General features: G+C 46.7%; 1 protein-coding gene across 1 annotated transcript in view; it reads left to right on the top strand.

Annotated features, from left to right (window-relative positions):
• Positions 1-22,932, top strand: part of SLC6A2 (solute carrier family 6 member 2) — a 39,117-nt gene that overhangs the window by 7,562 nt on the left and 8,623 nt on the right. The window contains exons 2-5 of the mRNA XM_004583861.2: positions 3,300-3,431; positions 5,074-5,311; positions 14,804-14,942; positions 22,317-22,451. Of these exons, the coding sequence (XP_004583918.2) occupies positions 3,300-3,431; positions 5,074-5,311; positions 14,804-14,942; positions 22,317-22,451 (644 nt within the window). The remainder of the gene's footprint in view (positions 1-3,299; positions 3,432-5,073; positions 5,312-14,803; positions 14,943-22,316; positions 22,452-22,932) is intronic.

The following is a 22,932-nucleotide window of genomic DNA, read 5'->3' as shown; positions in this document are numbered from 1 at the left end:
TTGGACATCCCAGCTCTGCCATTTTCATCCTCCCACAAGAAACAAGACCTGCCCAGCCAGAACATTGCCTGCCACCTGCTGCCACCATGCATCAGGTACCCAGGCTCTGAAATTTCCTGCCTAATTAGCCCTAACTCCTGTAAGTCTGTAAGTCTGCATGGGGTTCACACTCCGTCCTTCTTTTAGAGTGCATATGTGTGTCCAGTTTGTGTATCCCGAGGCCTGAGGGGATGCCAGGGATACATAGTCTGCAGGCAGCATGGACAGAGCTCAGACATGGGTACAATAGGCCTCTCATGTAATGGGATTGAGCTAGAGTATGAAAGAAGGGGAGGCAGGCAACAGAGTTCCTCACGGGTTGCCCACATACCCGCTTTGAGCTCTGAGAGCAAAGGATTCCAAACTTGAATTTCACCATAGAGCCCTTAGGAAGAAAGGCCCCATGTCAAAGTAGGGAGATAAGGACACGGTTGATGCAATAGTTGCGGCTCAATTTGTCATCTTTGATATGTCGGCACAAGGAAGCTGACCCTGTGTGCATTCTCGCACTCATCCTGCCAGTGGTCACTCTCCCTAGCACTTCATTTTCTGTACCCTTGGGCTATTGGGACAGGACAGAGACAAATCTAGCCACCCCAGACATTGCGGTTTTCCTGGGTCTCTGTGAAAGTCACAGGCAATAACAGCCTGTAGTAGAACTGCAGGCACCAAAGGAATACTTCTGTGGGTTTCACTTCTTGCATATAATTCTCCCTTTGCTGCAGCTCCCAGCCAGCGAAAATGGAGATAGATCCCAAAGTAGGCAACTTGCCAGCCCAGGCTTAGAGTTGAGGAAACCAGCCAGTGTGGGAAGCCTGGGCACCTGACTGCTCTTGCTCTTTCACATCCTTGGCTACTCCAAGTCACTACTGGCAAACCCCAGGGCCAAGATCTTAGCTGTGACTTTTCCTTTCACTGTGTTCCCGTGGGCCACTGAATCCAGTCTGCGGGCCTGTTAGGCTGTTGTGCTCATCTCCCACTTCCTCCCTTGGGCACCAGGTAGTATGAGACAAGGAAGGTGTTCAGAGATTCAGGTTTGTATAGGTCCTGGCTTGGACAAGCCGGTAACTTTTTTAATCCTCAGTCTCCTTGTAGAGATGGCATTAGTATCTGTTCTCTGTCTCACAGGGTGGTTTTGAATGGTTGTATAGAAACTTGTTCGTGGCCTGGCATATAGCAGGTCCTCAAGCATTACTTCTTGTTTTCAGCAGTTCTGTAGCCTGCTTTCCTCAGCAACAGTACACCGGCACTCTAGCCTAATGCCTCTCCCTGCTGATGCCAGCAGTGGAAGTGGGCATGGATTTCTATGAGAGAACAAGAGTGCTAGAGACTGAAAGGAAGAAATAAGAAAGGCAAGAGACAGGTTGGCATGCAATATTTCAGAGGTCCGGGGAGGGATGTTGCACTGGCCTGTGATCAACAGACCAGGAGACTCAGCTGAGCTCAGATCCCCACTTTCAGAACAAGCCTGCTTCCAAGGCCCATTCCCAAGTCCAGTCTTATTCAGATGTCTTCCTCGGCTAAGCTATAGTGTTCTGGAATCATAAAGTATGCTGAGAATGGCTCTGGGGTTCTGAAGCCAGGTAGGATTGCACCCAAATCCCTAACTCAAGAATCACCAGCTACATACACTTGGTCTGGTCACTTGGTTTCCACAAGTCTCAGGCTTCTTCTCTGAAAAATGGGTGTAATAGTTCCATCCCTAGAGGTTTCTGACATAGCAGGTATCCCACTGATCACCTCATAGAATAGGGGTGGCTAGAGCTCAGCACTTGATACATGAGAGGTGCTCATTTCCCAGTTGTTCTTCCTAATACCCACCTGCTGGTCCATCTCCTGCTCTGAGCAGACCCAGAAAGAACTGGGTCTTCAAGCGCTGAGGCCAAAGCTTCCTCTTTAAGAAGTCTAAGCTTCATAGTGAGGAATCTAATAAAAGCAAAGACTGACCCAGGACACCATGCGATTTTGTCACAGTTGTTAGCTAGCTGCAAGACTCATTTCCCAGTTCTGTGAAATGGAAACAGTGAGAACTATCCTTTGCAGATATTGTGAAGATGGGATGAGACTTTGCATAGGAAGTGCCTAGCATGCAGTGAGGAATCTCTGTGTGAGCTGCAGGCATCTGCTTTTAAGACTGCTGGTGTTCTAGTGTCACCATCTTGAAATACTTCCTGGTTTTCCTCTTTCTTGGTGTGGGCAAGTCAGAGAAAATGTTTGGTTACCAGGGTTACAGCATGGAAACCAAAAGTCAATGACAAAAGGAATTTTTGCACTTGACCTGGCCAGCCCCACTGCGTCAGGAGGAGTTGGTGTTTTGCTTTGCTCACGTTTGCAGTCTGGGCTAACCTGGCATGAATCCCAGTGAATCACCTGATAGTGACAGGTCCCGCTCAGCTCACCCTTGGCAGCCAGGTTGTCCCAGGAATGGTCCCCAGGTTTAGGACATTGCTGATTCCACTAGGGATTGTCTCCAGGATTTGCTGCTGCCCATTGCCTGGTCCAAGAATCAACCCCTTGGTTTCTGTGCTGTAACATTTACATTCAGCCAGCTGTAATAGGGTCAGGCTAATGGATCGGAACACTTGAGTGTGACACCTGTGTCTGCCACTCAGCAGCAGTGCCAACACGCCACAGGTCAGGTCTTCCTTCCTGCTCCTCAGCCTCCAGTGCCAAAGGGGACATCATGACCCCAAGTGCTTGTTACGTCTGCAGGCTCTCGTGTGACTCGGAAAAGAATCTAGTGAGTCGTTTTTGGGAAAGCCATGTGTGACCTTCAACTGATATTGATCTGAGCAAAATTAGCAGTGCAGTCATATGTAACTTAAGTGGCAACTGTCCGGCTCTGGTCTCAGCTTTCTTGTCTGTAAAAAGAAAGGTTGGGGTTAGACTGGCCTTCCCGGAGTGATGATTCATGGAAGAAAAGGTTTCTGTATCTACACAAATTTGATAAAGGATATACCTGCAACCCTCCTTGTGGCTTCACAGCATGCACTGTGCATCAAAGATTAGCAGATGTCTGAAGAATCTAGTCGGCTTTCCTCATTCCAGATCTTACTAATTGGACCACTGAACCTCATTACGATGGCTATGGTTACTGCCTCTCCTGTGAATATTTTGATTTGTTGCCTTGTGTAATCTATTCCCATTCCTTGGGAAATGGTCAGGTGAGTGGTTGACAGGGAACACTTGCGGATCATACAGGAATGTGAGCACTCTGAGGGTGGGGTCTTGGGGTCACACTCCGCCTCTGTGTCCTCCAGGTGCCTTCCTGATCCCGTACACCCTTTTCCTCATCATTGCTGGCATGCCCCTATTCTACATGGAGCTGGCTCTGGGACAGTACAACCGGGAAGGGGCAGCCACCGTTTGGAAGATCTGCCCACTCTTCAAAGGTAAAGAAAGACCCTAGAGGAGACCAAAGGTTGTTGCCTAAAGTGTCCATGTGTTTCTGGGGATCCGAAGGAGACCACTGCCAGTGGAGGGTTCACAGGGATCAATAAGGTCAAAAGAATCCACCATTCCAAATTATAGAGAGTGTCTGGTATGCCAAAGAGGGTACTAATACAGGTAGTCTAGATGGCCTAAGTCTATTTTCATGTACAGGAAATAATTATGGAAATCTCGAAAAGTTTTAGAACACACACTACTTTTCTCTCATGACAGACATGATCAGTAAAATATGGATATTTTCAAGCTTCAGCCATAACTAACTGAGAGCAGTTGGGATATGAGGAGCCTACTTGCACTTGGACTTAGAATACATCTGCACAAAGTAGCCATAAAGACATTCCCTGGCCTCTGGAAAGCAGGGAGAAGGGCCTGGAACAAGAACTGGTGTCTCACAAACACCCATTTTAGAACTCATGACAATGAAGGTCCTGCACCACTTCCCAGCTGGCATATGTCTCCAAGTACTTTGGTGCACTACGTCCTGTGCTGCATAAAGGCTGGTGTAAGAGTCTTAGGAAAAAAATGCACTATTCAGGGCCTTGTTTGTTTAATTGCCAGAAATCCAACTCAAATTGGGTTTACTGTAAAAGAGAATCTATTGAATTACATTTCCATAAAGCCAGGTGTCTGGACTAGAGCTAAAGTCCAGACATTTGAATAATGCCCAAAATTAATATCTTTCTCTTTTCCTCTATGTTAGCACCAGTCTCGGGTGCATTCTGCTGAAGCACAGCAAAGTGGCCATCAGCAGCTGCAGGCTCAAATCCTAACAACTTATGCAGTGACTCAAAGCAAAAAGAGAAACAGTAGTCCCTTATAAACATACAGTTCCAGTCAAGGACCTGGAGAAGACTCTCAGTGGTTTACCTTGAGTCCTGGGCCCATCTGTTAACCAATCATTGTGGCTATGTGGAAATAGGACTCTGATTGGCCATGCCTGCATCACATGACCTGAGTTGATTAAGAAAGCAGAGGATTAGCCTAAGCCAAACTGCACAGACTAATAATCACTTAGGGCTGATGGACTGGCAAAAATATTGTCTACTCTTAGGCCAAGAAAAAGCCAAAGAACTAGCGCCAAAAGACACAATCAGGAAGGTGAGGTTGGTGCTTGAACCAAGAAGTAGCAAGTTTGACCCAGAGAACACAATGGGCTGAAGTAGGTGTTGAGAGAGTTACCTGGGGGAAGATCCTAGGAAGCACCAACTGTGGTCAGAGAAGGAGAGGCATGCTATAGAGGGATTGCCATGAGGTCAGAGGCGAGGGACTCAGTTCCCTGGCAGTGAGGGTGAGACCTGGTTCTGTTTTACCCTGCCAAAGGGACAAGGGAGACTCGTGCTCTATTTCCTGGCCCAGCTGCTCCTGTCTGATGAGTGGACAGAGGAAACTTGAGTGGCAAGAGAAGCCATCCAATGAAAGGATGGTGGGTGCCTACAGGATAGGGGTGAGACTCTGGCAATCCACTGCAGATAATCAGATAATTAGGAGTTGGCGAGTGCAGTGGTTATAGCTGATTCCCCAAGAGAGGTGACCCTGGGCCTGGATCTGGGAAAGGCACTGCCTGATTCCTCTGTCCCCAACCAGGAGTCGGCTACGCTGTGATCCTCATCGCATTCTACGTTGGCTTCTACTACAATGTCATCATCGCCTGGTCGCTCTACTACCTCTTCTCTTCCTTTGCCTTCAACCTGCCCTGGACTGACTGTGGCCACGCCTGGAACAGCCCCAACTGCACTGACCCTAAGCTCCTCAATGGCTCTGTGCTGGGCAACCACACTAAGTACTCCAAGTACAAGTTCACGCCAGCAGCAGAGTTTTATGAGTAAGTCATGGATAGCTCAACCTGGCAGTGACTGGTGCATCCTGAGGCCTGTGCTAGGCAAGGTGGGAGCCAATCACTATAGGAAATGGTAAGAGAGGAAGGAACACAGCCATTAAGATGGTTATGCAGCTGAAGTAGCTGCAGTGGGAACCCAAGGCAGTCTGATCTTGATGCTTTTGGCAGATTCACCCTGTTCTGCCGTCTTCCTGGGATGTCCCTGGGGCAATGAAACTTGTGAGCAAAATTCAAGACAAGCTAAGCAAGCCAGATACATGCTTCTCAGGGAAATTATTTGGACCCTGTGAGCCCGAGGGACACTGACCTGTGGTGGAAGACAGAGCACCATTAAACTAGGCACTATGGTATGATGCAATGATTCTATACAAAGAGGAATTCTAAAAATAGTACGCAGACCCTGCCCTCCCTTCCCTGCAGGCTGGCCCCTTCTGTAACCAAGGTACCACATCTGAAACCAGAAAATGAACATGTAGTCACCATGAATGGCTACACTGTGCACTTTATTCAAATTCCACTTGTTTTCCTATCAATGTCATTATCTGGTTGTTGGTTGCTATGGCTCCTTAGTGTATGCTTTTTTTTTTTTTTTTTTTTTTTTTTTTTGGTGTTCCCTTGAGTTTCAGGACCTTGATCATTTTTGCGAAGTACTCGCTGGTCTTTCTGAGCACTAAGCCTCCAATGGATTTGCTTGTAGTGTCTTCAAAGTGAGATCAAAGGTACAGGTACATCTTTTTTGGAAAGATGACCAGGGAGATGATGCTATGTCTATCTCAATGCATATGCTCAGACGGATCTTGATGTCTTCAGTCTTACCACTGCGATATTAAGCTTGAATACTTGGCAAATGTGGGACCTCATGTACAGAGAAAATGTTTTTCTCTTGCAATTAATAAGTGTCCTTTGGGAAGATATTCTGAGATTGTGTAAAGATCTTGCTTCTCAACATACGTTTACCCATATTTCTTGGAGCCCGTTGACGATTCTGGTAAGCCAGGATGATTGTTGCAGTGTTTGTCTAATTGTGGTTTTCTAGTCCCACTGTTCCTTCTGGATGAATTACTTGGGATTCTTTGTCAAGAGTTATCCCTTCTTCCCTAATTCCATACTTACTCAATTATTGATTTACATCAGTGTGAGCCCACAGATGTTTATTTTGTTCTATGGTTGTAATCCATCCCTAACCTCTGCTATTTAATTTCTCACTCCCGTGGGTCCCCTTAGCTGCCACAGTATCTTTTTGATCTGGAGGAAAGTGATGGACAACTTGTTTTCAGTTGCTCATTTAAAGTGTTTGCATAATGCAATCTGCCTATATTATTCCAATATGAGTGAGTCTCATTTTAGCCATCCTTACATAACTGTTAGCATTTACACAGAAAGTGCATGTCTGTAACTATAGGATGGAAGAGATAAATCTCATAGGAACTCCATCCTTAGGGTACATAAAGTCTGAAGTAGAGAGCCACTCCCCATCCCCACTTTTTTGGTGGAAGTCCAGACAGTAGTGTGTTGGCCGCATATGGCTCTGTTTCATATTCTTTTAAAAAAATTTTTATTTTATTTTTTATTGAAAAGGCAGATATACAGAGAGGAGATACAGAGAGAAAGATCTTCCGTCCTCTGGTTCACTCCCTAAGTGGCCACAATGGTTGGAGCTGAGCCGATCCAAAGCCAGGATCCAGGAGTTTCTTCCAGGTCTCCCACAAAGGTGCAGGGTCCCAAGGTCTTGGGCCATCCTGTACTGCTTTCCTAGGCCACAGGTAGGGAGCTGGATGGGAAGTGCAGCAGCCAGGGTATGAACTAGTGCTCACATGGAATCCTGGCAATTGTAAGGCAGGGATTTAGCCACTAGGCTATTGTGCCGGGCTCTGTTTCATATTCTTCTTTGAAGCAGGTCAAATCTAGATGGACCACAGTCCAGATTTGGTCCAGGTATATTGATTTGATAATTGCAATTCTACAGCAAGATGTCTCATTAAAACTTTCCACAGTTTTGTGTCTGCATGCTTCAATGCAGTAGCCACTCATTATGTGTAGGAATAATTGAAATGTGGCATGGGATTTTAACACGCTTTAAGTTAATTCATTAATCAGTAGCTACATTAGATGGCACAGGTTTAGAACACCAGAGTCAATGTCGTTCAGGTCTATGGATTCCCTAAGTCAAGAACCTAAGAAGGAATTCTGCATAGGTACTGGGTTTAACCCAGAGTCAGTCCAGTTGGGCTATCTTGGTGCAATGGGACCAAGAAAATTCATTTTGGTTAAAAGTGACTTCTGGAAAATTCACCACCTGCTAGGAGCAGAGGAGGGAATGTTCCCAGGACCCAAGAGCATCCCCTGAATCGTTATGCATTGTAGAAGTTTTGCTAGGGGGCCTGTGCCTGCACGCTCACCTGTGTTCCAAGTATGACTGTTTTGGATTTCCAGAAGGCCTTGTCCTGTGCAAAATTATCTGCTGGGGATTTTTCTGGGGGAGGATCACAGCAGTCATCAAATTCTAGAAACCTCCACAGCCACTAAAGAGAGCATCTGCTGGAAGTAATAGCATCATTCAGTCTCCCTCACTGTTACCCGCTTATCTTGAATCCCTGATTTTCTGCTGCCTTCTCATATATACATGCACATACATAGAGATGCCTCGTCCTGACATGAGGAGTTTTCTGTAACCTTATTCTAATCACACACATGAGGAGGTGAGGATTAAAAGATGAGACAGCAAAGTTCACAGCCACATGCAGAGTCAAGGCTTAGACCCAGGAGACTTGCACTCCTAAGATTTTCTTGGAGTGAGCATTTCCTCACAGTGTGTACCCTTCGAGCCTGCCTCCTGTTTACTGTATCCCAGCCTTGCTAGGCAGAGAAGTTCCAGCACCTACCCCCAAAACCTCTGTACTATGTTGGTCAGAAAAGCATTCTAAGTGACTTCCTACTCAGAGATAAATTGTTAAACTCACAGCTCGACTTGATCTTGTTTAAATGGCATCCCAGTCATTGTGCAATATACTCTTTAGTCCTAGACACTGTGAGCTAAAATTATCCTTTTGCGTGAGGCAATAGACACAAAGGAGTCAGAGACTTGTGCAAGACTGAGGAGTCTAAAAGTGGGTTTGGACCCAGGTAACCTGTCTACAAAGGCCCAAGCTCTCAGAACAGTGGTTCTAGCCCTCGGTTGCACAAGGGCTGATATCATTCAGAGAGTTTAAACAGCACAGATGCCTGGGTCCTGCACCCAGAAGCTCAGGGTACAGTCAGCTTCTCCCTCAGTCCTAGTGTCCAGCGCAGGCTGGGGGCCCATCTTAACCCCTGAACTTGCCTGTCACAGAGTAAAGTCTCTACAGGCACAAGGCTGACACCTTCGTAACCTCTTGTCATGAGAACTCTAGATCCTGTCCACTTTTCTTCTGATAATCATGGCCTCAGGAAACCCCAGAACTTCTGGAGAGCTTGTGGGTGGAGGTTTTAAGTCTTTGTTTTTGTTGTTGTTTTGTGAGTGTGGTTTGGATGGGGAGACAGTGAAGTGGAGCAGGGCAGAGGCAGTGGCTGATCTGTGCTATTAGGTGCATGCTTCCATGTTATCCTCCCACGGAGGTCAAAGCATGATTTTCCGTTTTGCTCTTAGCAATCTTTGTCCTTATAAATTAAAATGGAAAATGATAGAATTATCCTCTCAAGGTGAGGTCATATTTGATTCCTCCTCTGCGTCTTAATGGCCAGCATGTCTGCTGCAGCAGCCATCCAGTGTAAGGTGAGTGGAGTTTGGAAACCTTGGATACTTTTCAGAAATTTATTTATTTATTTATTTGAAAGGCAGGATGACAAAGACAGAAGGATGTGTATAGGTGTGTATGGTGAGACTATGTATGTATACATACATATATCTCTCTATATCTATATCTAATATCTATATATTATATAGTTAAATATATGATTATATATTAGATATATAGATATAATATATCTATATCTATTAATATATCTATATCTATAGATACATAGATATATGATGTCTATATAGATATTAGATCTATTTGAGAGAGAGAGAGTGAAAGAGAGAGGGAGAGAGATCTTCCAACTCCTGACTTACTACCCAGATAGCCACAACAGCAGTGCTGAGCCAAGTTGAAGCTAGAAGGCAGGAGTTTCATCTAGTGTCCCACGTGGATGGCAGGGGCTCAAGCACTTCGGTCATTAGCATAGGGCTGGATATAAAGTAAAACATCCAGGACTCGAGCCAGCATCCATATGGGATGCTGTGCCAGAGATGGCAGCTATACCTGTTGTACCACAACACCATCCCCAAGCATTCACACTTTACAGATAAGAAAATAGAGGCTCAGGTTAGAGCAAATGGCAAGCTAGGATCTGAGACAAGTGGTTTAATTCGGTGTTCTCACTCTATGCATAAGCCCAACTCCCATCTTTCTCCTTTGTCCTGTTAGAGTTTTAGGTGGGATGCATTTGATGTAGGTGTCCCAGCACCTCTGCCGGTCGACAGGAGCCCATCTCATGCTCATCTCTTTGGAGTGTCCCTGTGGATTTTTAAAAATAGCACATGGCTCTTGGCTCCTGATGTTTCAGTTTTGAAACTGCCATCCTGACTCATTCTGGGAACCCATCAAGTGGCACTCCCGGTGCCAACCCTGAGGAAACTGGCTTGTTTTTCCCTCTTTCCCCAGACCTCCTGGCCAATTTGTTGCCATCTTGTACTCATTTAAGCTGATGGATTGAACCCATTGTTCCAGGGAATGACTGGCTCCCCTCCCCAAGCTCTGGCCCACAGCCAAGCAATCCCATGGCTAAACCACACCTTAAGGCCTGGAACTTAGTCTGTGAGGAGGCACCTTGGGTATTCATGTGTCTGGTACCAGAAAACTGCTACTGCACTTCAGTTCACAGTGAGGAACAGAGAGCTCCTCCAAGCCCAACACAAAGCTCCCCTGCCTATTGTCAAAGGGAGAAAATGAGTCTTTTTGGCCTGTAGACTTCAGAAAGCCTGGATGTTCCCTTTCATGATGATTCGTTTTCGTTAAACTTCTGGAAGGCAAAAGCAAACCGATGCATCCTCAGAGTTTGGAGAGAGGAGCTGGATTCGGTTTTATTTTCTTGGGAATTAGCTCTGGGGTCTGGTCTACCTCACTGGCAAGATGCACACGAACCACCTCAGCCCTGCAAGAGGCCCTCTCATGCATGAAGGGCTGTCTGGGCCTAGGGAAGGGGCATATCTGCCAGCAGTTTGTACACTAGACACATTTGAGCGAGTTCTAGGGCAAGCACAGTTGGTTCAGTGCCTTCTTTGCTTCTTTGTAAGATTTCACCAGTAAAATCAACTAAATGGTGATTGATACCATTCACCACTTGGCTCATTAAACCATGGAAGGAAGCAGAATTCAATGTTGGGTGAGGTCAGCACTTGATTATGGTTCTTATTGTTAGGAGATACCCAAACCCTGCCATATTTTATCTCACTTCTCTCTCTCTCTCTCTCTCTCTCTCTCTCTCTCTCTCTCTCTCTCTCTCCGTCTCCCTCTCCCTCTCTCTCTCTCTCTCTCTCTCTCTCCCTCTCTCTCTCTCTTTCCCACTCTCCCCATCCCCCACTCCCGCATGGGAGAGGGTCTAATCCAGAGCCTCACAGGCTCATTTTTGAGCTGAGTTGAGCAAGATGAGGAGCTTTCCAGGCTGAGCGTTCCAGCTGCAAGAACAGAAGGTCACAAGGCCCAGAGCCATGGGGCATCTTCTGATTGGAGAATGACACGTGGCTTCCCACTGCCAGAAGCCAGAGGCAGGGTGTGACAAAGAAAGTGATGGAGTTAGTCGGGGTGGGTTGCGAAAGACCTAGGACTCTGAAAGGCTTGCATTTATATCCTTCAGAATTTCACAACCCTGATGCTCTTGACATTTGGCATTGGTTCATTCCTTGGCAGGCAGGTGGGTTTTGCTCTGTACATTTTGGAGGTTTGACAGCACCCCTGACTCTACCTGTTGTGGGGGGAGGGATACCTCCTACCTTACAGATGTAGTAACCTCAATTATCCAGATCAGAAAGAGGGCAAAATCACCTCCAGTGATTTGGTGATAGGAACCTCTGAGGAGAGGATTTGGGCTCAGGGAAATGACAAGGTGGAGAAGACACTTCATGTAGGACCACAGATAATGCATTTAAGTGTGCCAGCAGGAGACAGAGAGGTAGAGGTTGGAGAAGGCTGAGGAATGGGGGTCTATTCATGGTGGGGGTCGAAGTGGGGGGACATGGATCTTCCTGGGCCTTGGCCACCCATAGCCACACGAGTCTGCTCATTCCTTCCCATGTGTTCACTTCTAAGTCTTCTCAATGCTCCCTCCTCCAGTCCTGTCATTCCTCCTATATTTCTTCTGGCCAGTGGAGAAGGCACCAGCTAACTCCTCAGGGCAGCCCGCCCAGCTGAGCTTTCTGGGTGAATATTCCTTAGCTCCTTTGCTGATGTCTACTGCTCCAGGACCTGGAACTCAGTCAGGATGGTAGTTGGGATAACCATGTGGGGAATGTTTCCTGGATTCAAGGCATTGCTTCATGTTCTGTAGTTTAGTTCTTATCAAAGCTATTTTACGGTAAAGGAAGATGGCTCAGAGGTGAGGGTACATGCATTGGCGAGTATCTCCTTGCCTGTGAACCTCACGTGGACTGCAGCCTGTCCATACTCCTGTGACCAGCCTGTAGCCTGCTGCCCCGCTAAGAGAAGAGGTGCAAGAAGGACCTGTGAAAACAGTGAAAGGATGCATATTACACAGCAGCTGGGTTGCAGAGTTGGACCTGTTGGAACCCAGAGTCTGTCTGATTGCTGGCCCACATTCTTCTCTCTCTCTCTCTCTCTCTCTCTCTCTCTCTCTCTCCTTGCAAAGAGTAGACCTCTGATTTGAGTAGGAGTGAGCGGTGACATCCATTCTTTCACATGCTCAGGGAAAAAAAAGTGACCCCTGACCAAGGAGAAGCTAATTCAGTTCCCAGTTTTGGAGGGGGCATTTGCCTTGCAATCCTTCCATCTTTCCTGTTGCTTCCAACAGAGGCATTCATCTGCCTCTTATGCTGTGGGCTCCTCTGACCAACCAAGCTTCAAGATTTCTGCCAGGCTACCTCTTCTGAGCCTCCTGAACTCTCTGTCCTCAGGCACAGAAAGCCAATTCTAGTTTCCTGTGGAGCTAAGCACAGTCTCCAGAATGCCTCCGCTGACCTTAAAGGAGTCATCAGGGCGTTGCTGCTTGCCTGTTCCTGAAAATTACCTAGGGAATGGAAAAGATGCCAGGTGCCCAAGTCCCATTCCCCAAAAGTTCTGACTTAATTGGCTGACAGCAGAGACTGAATATCAGTAATTCTATGCTATGGTACAAAGATTTATTAAAAAGTTAACTTTGAGATTATTTATTTTAAAAAAACTCCCCGGGTGAGTCTCACATACAGGTTGTGAACCCCATTCTTGTTGACAGGCCTCAAACTATCTTCCTTAAACCTTGATCTCCTTGGGATTTGGGGTGGGGCAGGAGATGAGGAAGAGATAAAGGAAAAGAGAGAAGCAAGTACATGTTGGTGTCCTTTTCAGGGGGTGATAATTTTGCTGCTCATGTGTTGCTCTTTCAGATTAAAGCACTACTACAGGGAAGGACAAAATATTAAGCTATGTTTGCCTATAACACTTCCGTATGAATTCATTAATCCACCACTTTCTGGATGGACCCCTCCCTGACTGAGAGTAAACACCTGTGGAGTGAACCACAGGGAAGTTTCTATATGGAGAAATGGGTGGTTTCCCTGGGAAAGTGCTAGAATAAAAGGCCAGGAATTTGCCCCAAGTGGGGGAGGAGCTTCCAAGAGAAGTCAGAGTGTGGGAATTTGGCTTTTCCTTTCTAGTTCCCCTTGAGGTGGTTCTGGGGTCTCCTTTTTCATAGATGTTAGAGTGGTGGGTTACTGAGAAATATTGGGAACAATTTTTACATTTCTAATCCAACAATTGGTTATGAGTTAATGGCTCCAGATGCCAAGCCTCAGCCGGAGCCCTGGGCCCCCAAGAATGGCAAATCCACCTGCTCATCCTCAGTGATGGTCAGCTCTGAGGTCCTTTCAGGAGCAGGTTTTGCTGACCAAAGAGCCTATAGCCACAGGAACCCAAAGGGTGAGACATTTCTTATCAGGGGTTATCAGGGAGCCCTCCCAGACGAAATGATGCAGTGGGTAGGTCTCACAGGGTGTTGACTGCAGCTGCTCACTGTGAGGCCAGAGGACTGGCAGGAGACCTGTTCTAGAGGTCTCTGCTGCAGCTCCTGGCACCTTCCTCATACCAGTTATATTTGTTGTGAGTTCACATTTGGTGTTGCCTGCTGTGTAGGGGTGTAAGTTCATCAGGCATCATGTGCAAGTAGTTCCCCCTGTGTTTAAGGCACCAAAAGACTGGCTCATAGAAAGCCTTCCATGATTTGGGTGCATAGTAAATATCGCACTAGGCTCTTTCCAGCTCTGATTGCTTCATGAGAGAAAGGGAGAGAGAGAGCTCCCATCCACTGATTCACTTTCCTCAGATGGCACAATGGCCAGAAGTGGGCCAGTCCAAAGCTAAGGAGCCCAGAAATTTCTTTCAGGTCTCCCAGGTGGGTGCAGGGTCCTGCTACTTGGGCCATCTTCGGTTTCCTTCCCAGGCCATTAACAGGGAGCCTCCAAAACTTGAAATGGCACATATGAGATGCTGACACTGCACATGAAAACTTAGTGTGTTATGTCATGGCACTGGGCCCCAAGATGTTTACTTTTGTGTCAGTTTTTAGATTAGAAATTCTCAACTTTGATCATATGAACATTTAGACCAGGTCGAGAAGTCAGTGTTTTGAGACTATCCTATGCATTGCAGTGTGTTTAGCAGCACATAGGTTTCTATCCACAGATGCCAGTAACAATACTTCCACCCAAGGTATGACGATAGAAAGCACCTTAGACATTGTCGAACACCCTCTGGTGTGTAAATTGCTCCCGTCTGTTGAGAACTGCTGGTTTAGAACAATGAACTTTGTGAGGGTAGGGACCTTCCCTGTTTGATTTGTCATCTTGTCCCCAGAGCTGTACATGCAGTAGGCATTTAAAATCTTTTTTTGTCCTTGAGCAGCAGCTTTGAGCTTGAACTCTGCTTGGACAGTTTGCTTTGATGGGATATAGCCATCCTGGAGACAGGCCATGGTTGACCAGAGCAGGCCCACATGGTATCTGTAAGAGAGGTCTCTTAAAAGCTCACACAAAAGGCATATTATGAATAAAAATCTATGCAGTTTGTAAAATTTTTTGTACTAAAATTAACAAACTTTTCAAGGTACTCTTGTATGTTGTTGGCCAAGGCCCCAGAGTCAGGGGAGAATGGCCGAGCTCCATGTCCTTCAATGTGCACTTGCCTGGGGTCACAGTCTTGGTTGTCCTCTCTGACACCATCTTCCCTGGTTCCTTCCCTTTCCCCTGGGCAGGCGTGGCGTCCTGCACCTTCATGAGAGCAGCGGGATTCACGATATTGGCTTGCCCCAGTGGCAGCTCTTGCTCTGTCTGATGGTTGTTGTCATCGTCCTGTATTTTAGCCTCTGGAAAGGAGTGAAGACATCAGGAAAGGTAATGTCTCTTTGCTTCTCTTTCAGTCGGGAGGTATAGCCATGCCATTGCTGAAAAGCAAAGGTGGAACTGGGAAATACAAAGCCTGGTTACCAGCCCCAGTTTTTGCCACTGGCTTGAACAAAGTCTGCGCTTTGTTCCTGAAGCCTAAGTATCCTCAGTAGCAGGGTGAGGGGGTTCAAGTAGATCATGACTCCTTGTGCTTTATCACCAGAGAGCTCTTGCACCAGCAGACAGCAGGACCTGGGGGTCTTAGGGCCAAGCCTAAAGCAACTATCCACGTGTCTGCGATAAAGGATTAATTCTTTTGTACAGTGTTGACCCCTGCTCTGGAACATAATCATTTGCTTCACTATGAAGCGAGTTGATCCCTCATTGGAATTTTTGAATCCAAGAGGGTTCTCTAGATGTTTAGATGTATTCTGGGGCTGTGAGCTTCTTCTGATGTGATGCTGAGCAGCCCTTAGGTTCGAGGTGACTTGGAGAGAAGAGTCTGAGATGAGATGGCCGATGAGGACAATCCACAGCTGGCATTCTGGATGTGGGTGACACTGGGTGCAACACCAGTCTCTCAGGGTTCAGAAAATGGCCTTAGTAGGTCATTAGCCTGAAGAGCATCGTAAGAACAAAACAATTCCTCTGGAGTCTTATGGAGAATGCTATCTGGGAAAGCTTATTTCTGGTGCTTTGATTTGCTTATTGGTCTGTAACACATCACCTCACTTAAAGTAATGATTTTTATTAGTTTTCACAGTTCTGTGAGTTGACTGGGATCAGCTGGGTGGTTCTTCTGCTCCATGTGATAAAGCTTAGGCTGCATATCTGGGGGCTTGACAATATTGGAATATCCTACATGGTACACACACATTGTTGATGCTTGACACTGATTAGGAGTTAGGCAAAGCTGTCAGCCATTTGTGTCACTTCCACAAGGCCTGTATATCTGTATTACTCTATGTCTTAATTTTTAAAAGCCTCACTTTACTGGGGAAAGGTGTCATGGCATGGAAGGTTAAGCTGTTGATTGAGATGCCCCCACCTTGTGTTGGAATGCCTGGGATTGAGTCCCATCTCAGTTTCTAATCCAGTTGGCTGCTAATATGCACTCTGGGAGGCAGAAAATGACAGATCATGTACTTGGGTCTCTGCCACTCATTAACAAAACCTGGGCTGAGTTGTTGGTTCTTGTTGGTCTGGACCAACCACAGCTGTTGTGCTGTTTCAACATTTGAGGAGTGGACTGGTGAATGAAAGATCCTCTCTCGTCACTCTTTCAAATAAGTAAACTTTGAAAAAAAATAACTTTACCAGGGGGTTAATTCCACACTTAGGTTATTCCTTCATAGAAATATGAACTGTGAAATTTGAAATTGTCATGAGATTGATTCAATGGGATACCACAATTTTTACAAATGGAATAGACTAGATAAGAGAAGGATGTTGCACATAGTATGTAAGAGCTTAATGTAAGGGCTGTCCTGGGCAGTCTTTATGTGTAAGTATTTGTTTAAATGCAGATGGAATTTCCACAGTGGAAGTTTTCTTGGGTGAGAACCTCCACTTAGGTCATAGAGAAGGTTATAGAGATGGTATTTGAGCTGAATCAGTAAGGACAGGCACAGGTAGAGTCAAGACAGAGAGAAGAGACTGCCAAGGGAAGAAACCACCGAGCGAAGACATGCATAGAGGTGCAGAAGCCCCAGTTTGGCTTTGTTTAGTCCCCTCTGTGGAGCCAGGAGTCAGGCCCTCCTCTCTGAGATCCCCACTAGAGTCACAGTCTATCCCTGGGAACTGCCGAAGATGAATGAGCTACTGGACTAAGTGTGGGTTTCATTTATATTTTTAATCTTAAAAATATTCATTTTCATTTTTATTTGAAAGGCAGAGAGATAGATCTATCTCCTGTTTCACTCTCTAAATACCCACTAGAGCCAAAGAGAGGCAGGCTGAAGCCAGAAACCAGGACCTCGGTCCAGATCTCCAACTTCAGTGGCAGGAATCCAAGTCCTTGAGCCATCACTTGCTGCCTCCCTGCACATCAACAGGAAATGGAACTGAGAGCAGAGACTCTGGGTCTCTGATAAAGAAGGAGAGCACCCGCAACAGCTTCTCAACGTCTGTGTCAAACACCCACCCAGGGCTGTCACCGCCAGATTAAGATCCCCCAGGCAGCATTGCCACAGGGGCCCAGTCTACCCTACCTGGCTTAGTATTTGGTCAGAGCATAGCAGAAGCTGTCTTCAGGCAGACTGGGGATTAAAAGAGACCAGGAGCAGAGCTGAGCAAGCTCAGTTTCTATTTGCAAATGTACCCTGAGAGGTGAGGAGTGCAATGAGGGTTGGAACAGGAGCATTACACTGGGAAAGTCCCTCCATGTGGATACACGAAGACTGAGGAATATGCGTACCCCTTGCCTGCGTCAATAAAGCCACAGCCCACATTTTGCGTCAGTCCCCCCGTTTTCTGGCAGGGAGGTGCTCCAGACAGCCTGTGTGAAGGGAATTTCTAGAATGAGGAGATTCACTTAGGACATGCCTATGCCATGTCTCTAACTGATTTTATAAACTTGCTTATGAGGAAATCCAGAATGTTGCTTATTGATTCCCAGATGGTGTCTGGAACAGGGCACCGTGCTCTCCCTGGCCAGCATCCACAGCCACAGCGTCGGCCTGAAATGCATTGCAAATGTTCACACTTCCCAGCTTGGCAAATTAAGGCAATGCCTGGGAGATGAGTGACGCCACGGCTCTGGGTTGGTGAGGGGCAGGGAATGGGCAGAGCCAGACCACACTCTCTGTGTGGTCTGTATTGGCCCATGGAGCATTTCCAGGACAGTTGACCAGCTCCCAAGGGGTCTGCAACTATAGGTGCATCAGCACTTGCTCTCCTGGAGTTCTGCATGCCTCCCTGCCTCTTCAGCTCTTGCGGGAGCTGGCATTCAGCAGCCACATATAACTGAAGAGCTTGGTGTCAGAACTGGGAGATGATGCCAAGCTCCTCACACAGGGTCTCACACCAGTCCCTGAGCAGAGTGAGTTGCTAAGAACATGAGTTTTTGGTGATACCACCTGGGGCAAAGGGGCTCATGACCCCCCCCCCCCGCATAATTTTAGTTTCCTCACTTAGACACTTAAGGTGATTCATATCAAAGGCTGGCCGCACAGCTGCAGCCAAGGCAGGGTGAAAGAGTCTGTGTGCAGGGCTGACAGGTGGCGACTGCATAATAAATGGTCCCTATATTTGTCCCTTCGTCAGCATCTGTACTCTACCAAGTTTCAAACAGTGCATTTCTGATGCAACCTACTCTGTTTGGTACTGGAATATATACTTTCAGAAATTTTGGACTTCTCTGGCAGAGAGAAGTCACCACTCTCCACCAGTTCCCCAGTTGGTATGGGAGATGGGAGTAGCCAGAACACCTCCTGCTTTTTGCTGAAGTCTGTAAGATTGGAAAGAGAGAGAGTAACCCAGATAAGATCGGACATTTTCAGGGTGGTATAGCCATAGATGAGAAAGAGTAATTCAAAGAAAATTTGAATTCTGGAACATTTAAATAGGTAAATAATTTGTCTTTTTCTATGTACTAGTCAAAATTCTAGCCAAATCCTCCCAGTAATGTGCCAGTATGGGTTAGTTGTGCTTTGTTTAGTGACTTGGATGGGCACAATTGTAATGAATAGCACCATTTGCCAATGAGCAATGCATGTAGTAAAATATTTGCAGATTGGTGTTTTTTTAAGCACTATCAATGCATACCCCACAGCTCACAGTCTTTTTGTTTTTATTTGAAAGCCATTAGAGTTGATGAAAATATCTCCAAAACCCACTTTAGAAGATGACACATCTAGACCAGTGAAGATTGGCTGCATGTAGTTTTACAGTGATGGCATGCAGGCATTCATAACCTGAGTGCTAGAGTATGCTTTAGTCAAGCACTAACCATATTATGACACACATAAGAATCAACTTGTTACAGCAAGTTTTAAACTTGTTAAAGTTTGGACCCATGGGATTCTCCTTGATAGGGTCCGATTTATTGGAAATGGTTGAGAATTTGCGTATCTGACAATCCCTGGCTGATACTATTGTTGCTACACTGGAGGCCTCACCTGGATCTAGGCAATCCTTAGCCTGATGCTTGAATTCCTATGAAGGCTTGAAGACCTTCAGTGACAATTACTGCGTCACCTCCCTGAGCAGCTCATTCCCATTAAAATTTCAGTTCATTCAAAAATTCTTCCTGTTATGAAGCCAACATATTCTTTATTCTGATTTCCTGCCTTTGGCTTGAGCTGGTCCCCTGGGAACTGTGCAAATCATCCACAAAAACATCATGTGAGCAAGAATTTGGGTTCAAGGTGACATTAAGCAGTGATTTGCCATGGAGGCTGAGAACACATGGTCAGGCATCAAGAAAGGGATCTTGATCTGGTAGACGTAAGCTCAGATGTGAGCTGTGAGGTCAGATCTTATGTTGAGAAGGAGGTTCCTGGATCTTTGGCCAACACTGGAGCTCATGTGGGCTGTGTATACACACAGGGCAAAGAGAAGGGGCACATGGGCTCTGTCCTCTCCATCTCGGGCCTCTCTGAGCTCAGAATCTCAACTTGCAGTGCAGCTCTCAACCTGAGAAGATGGACTGGGTGCAACCCTGAGCATGAGGTGAAGAAATCCATGAGCATTCCAATGGTCTTGGCAGCAGCCATCAATTCTGGGAACCTTCGTAAGTCCCAGATGGCTTAGTTTGGAACACATGTGCCTGGACAGAATAAGCACCCTTTGTCAGTGTCTGACTGTAGCCAGAATCAGCCCAGTCATATCCTGATGTGTTCCCTGGGGGAGGGGAGGTGGAAATTGAATCCAGGTTGGAGCCTCAGGCATAGTTAATGCAGAACCACCTCCAGGCCCTGTGGGAGATTGTCTGAAGTCAGAGCACAGGGTGTTGTCTGTCAATGGGAGGAATGGGTCACACCCGTTGTGTTGGACTGGGCAGGGCAGCTGGGCTGCAGTTGTGACATGCATTATAGGGCATCCTGACATTTAGCACCCATCACAGGAGTACGTGAGGGCTCCTTTGTGTGCCTGTTGTTAAGGACTCCGATCCATTTTGTTCCAGTTTAGGAGAATGAATTCAAGAGCGATGTGAGGCCACCCACATGCAATGACTTCACTTTCTAGGGCATGTTTCTGCTCTCATTTATGGGAAATTTGTCTTTCTTGTTCCTGCCCTGCTGAAAGAAAGAAAAAGCCAAAACCCCACATCTATTGGGACCTTCCAGAGAACAAGGGCTGATAGAAGCACAAGTGGATAATGTGAAACTAAGATGCTTTCCCTGACACCCTCAAGTCCAGAAGATGTGCCTTTATTCATTGCACATTCACTCACTTGCTCATGTTTTCATGCATGCCTTGGTTAAATTAGCCATATGTTAACCCTTTGATTTGTCACTCACTCATCCTTTTATCCAACTGTCCACTAAACTTCCCATCTACCTAGTCATCCATCAATTTAATGATCTGAACTACTCACCCAGCTTTCCAATCACCTGTTCATCCATTCATCCACCTAGCTGTCCAACCATTCATTCTTGCAACTGTCCAATCACTTGGCCAAGTAATCTGTTTGTTTTTGAAATTCATTTTTGTTTTGAGACAGCAAGAGGGAGAGGGAGATATCTTCCATCTGTTGGTTCACTCCCCAAATGCTGGTAATATCCAGGGCTTGGTCAGGATGAAGTCAGGAGCCAGGAGTTCCATTCCTATCTCCTGTGTGAGTGGCAAAGACTCAAGACTTCCAGTGTGTACATTACCAACAGATCTGAAACTGGAAGTGGAGTAGCCAGGACTCAAACCAGGTGCATCTCTGTGGGATACAGACCTCCCAAGTGGCAATGTAGGCATTATGCCAATTACCACCCACAGCAAATATGTGTGCAGGCCACTTTATGCCAGGTGCTGGGGATCCAGGTCTGAAAATACAAGATTTTGATTTCAAGTGACTCATGACCAAGTGGGACAGACAAGCAAGTAAACAAGGAGGATACACTCCAGTATTCTAAACACTGATAGGGAACATCCCATTTTATGTTCTGTATTTCAACTTTTGTGTTGAGACTGTATCTTTCTAGGCTGGCAAAGAACTTTGTCCTCAGTCAAGTTTCAAGGTTTTTGTTTTCTTCCTAGGAATGTGCAAAGGTTCTCAGGGGTGGATGCTGCCAGGGTTTGGGGGAGGAACATTCTGGCCCATAAGTTATGTGTCCACTTCTCTTGCAGCTGAGGCTCTGTGGCTCTTACTGCACTTTCTGCATCTGCTTATAGCAGTGACCTCCACCCTTGGCTTCACATTGACGGCATCTTAACAACTTTAAAATATGAAAGTGCAGCATTGCCCTCCTCCCACCCCCAGTCCCTGCACCACACCAGACCAGGGAAATCAGAATGGAGTCCGAGCTTGAACATTGTTGTCTGTAACTCCCCCAGAATATTCTAATGCATAGCCAAGAGTGAGAAGGAACTGCAAGGAAGACCACATCAATCTTCCCTGCACCTACTTTTCTTCCGGGTCTCTCCAGCCTCAACAAGGAAGCAAGGCATCTTTCTAGTGGGGTAGATGACCTCTTCCCCTTGTTTTGGAACAAGACTCCTGGGATGTATCTCAGGAGAAGGCCGTCTATAGATTCAGCTTTCTGCCCAGTTACATGGCTTCTTGGGCAGTGCCCTTAGACAAGGAGAGATGAGAAAAGGAGCAGCAAAGAGAGACGGTATAAGAAAGGCAAGGAGAGAGTGAGATTTTTGAATATCCCACCATCGAACACATGGCAACATTTATTTTTTTCATAATTCTCCAGGGTGTTTCCATGCTTTATTGGAATGCATGATAATCCTGGCAGAAGCAACACAGGATTAGGAGGAAGGCTTTCCCAGGATGCTTTCCTTTGTAGTTACAATGTCCCTTAGTGGAGTGCAACTACCAACACCAGTGAGTGAAGGATACAGGACTGGTGTAGCGTGGGAATGGGAGGAGCGCAAAGGCAGGTGTGCACCTGAGGCAGCCTGTAGGGGTGGAAGGAGGCAACTTTGTAGAAGACAAGACATCAGGTGCTAGGAGCACCTGAGCTCTGCCCTTGGTGCCTCCACTTCCACTGTAGTACTGCCCCAGTGTGACCCACCATCCCCCTGGTTCTGAGCCTCTCTCTGGTGCATCTGTGTCTGTTGACTCTTCCTGGAGTTTGGTCTGGCCTTGGGAGTCAGCTCATGGCATGCTCATGGGGTGAGGGAATGTGGGGGAGGGGGAGGCTGACTCTCTGGTAGAGGACTCTGTGTCCAGAGCTGGGGACAAAACGATACTCTCACACATGTTTGTCTGTTGTCTAGGTCGTGTGGATCACAGCCACGCTGCCTTACCTCGTGCTGTTTGTGCTCCTGATCCATGGCATCACGCTGCCCGGTGCTTCCAATGGCATTAATGCCTACCTGCACATCGATTTCTACCGCCTCAAAGAGGCCACGGTCAGGGCCTGGTGACCACCCAGCTTTGGGTGGGGTTATGGATGGGCTCCTGGGGGCAGGTGGTGGTGGGAAATCTCATCTGTCTCAGCTCTGCCACAAGGTGGCAGTGTAGCCTTGGAAAGGACCCTTGCCCTGAGCTGTAATGTCTCCCTCTCACCAGCTCTGATTTGTGCCCCTCTAGTTCTTCTGGTATGGATTATGCAGCTCCATTTCCTGGTCCCTTTAGACCACTCTGTACATTAGAACCACACTCAGCGAAGAAGATTGGAAACTCTGAGTCTTTACTCCTACTCTGTGTTCAGGTCTCCTATTCATCCCCCAGCCATCTGTGCCCTATTTCTGCTCTCTGGTTCCCAACCCTGGCATCCAGAGTGATCAATACAAGGAACAACCTCAGCCACCAGAGAGGTCTGTTCCTCACCAACGGTCCACTCCAGCTGTCTATCCTGGCCAGAGACCCAAATGACAATAAAGGGAATGG

The sequence above is a fragment of the Ochotona princeps genome, chromosome 16 (assembly GCF_030435755.1).
Source record: "Ochotona princeps isolate mOchPri1 chromosome 16, mOchPri1.hap1, whole genome shotgun sequence".
NCBI classification, from domain to species: domain Eukaryota; kingdom Metazoa; phylum Chordata; class Mammalia; order Lagomorpha; family Ochotonidae; genus Ochotona; species Ochotona princeps.
This window is presented reverse-complemented; position numbering and strand designations above follow the sequence as displayed.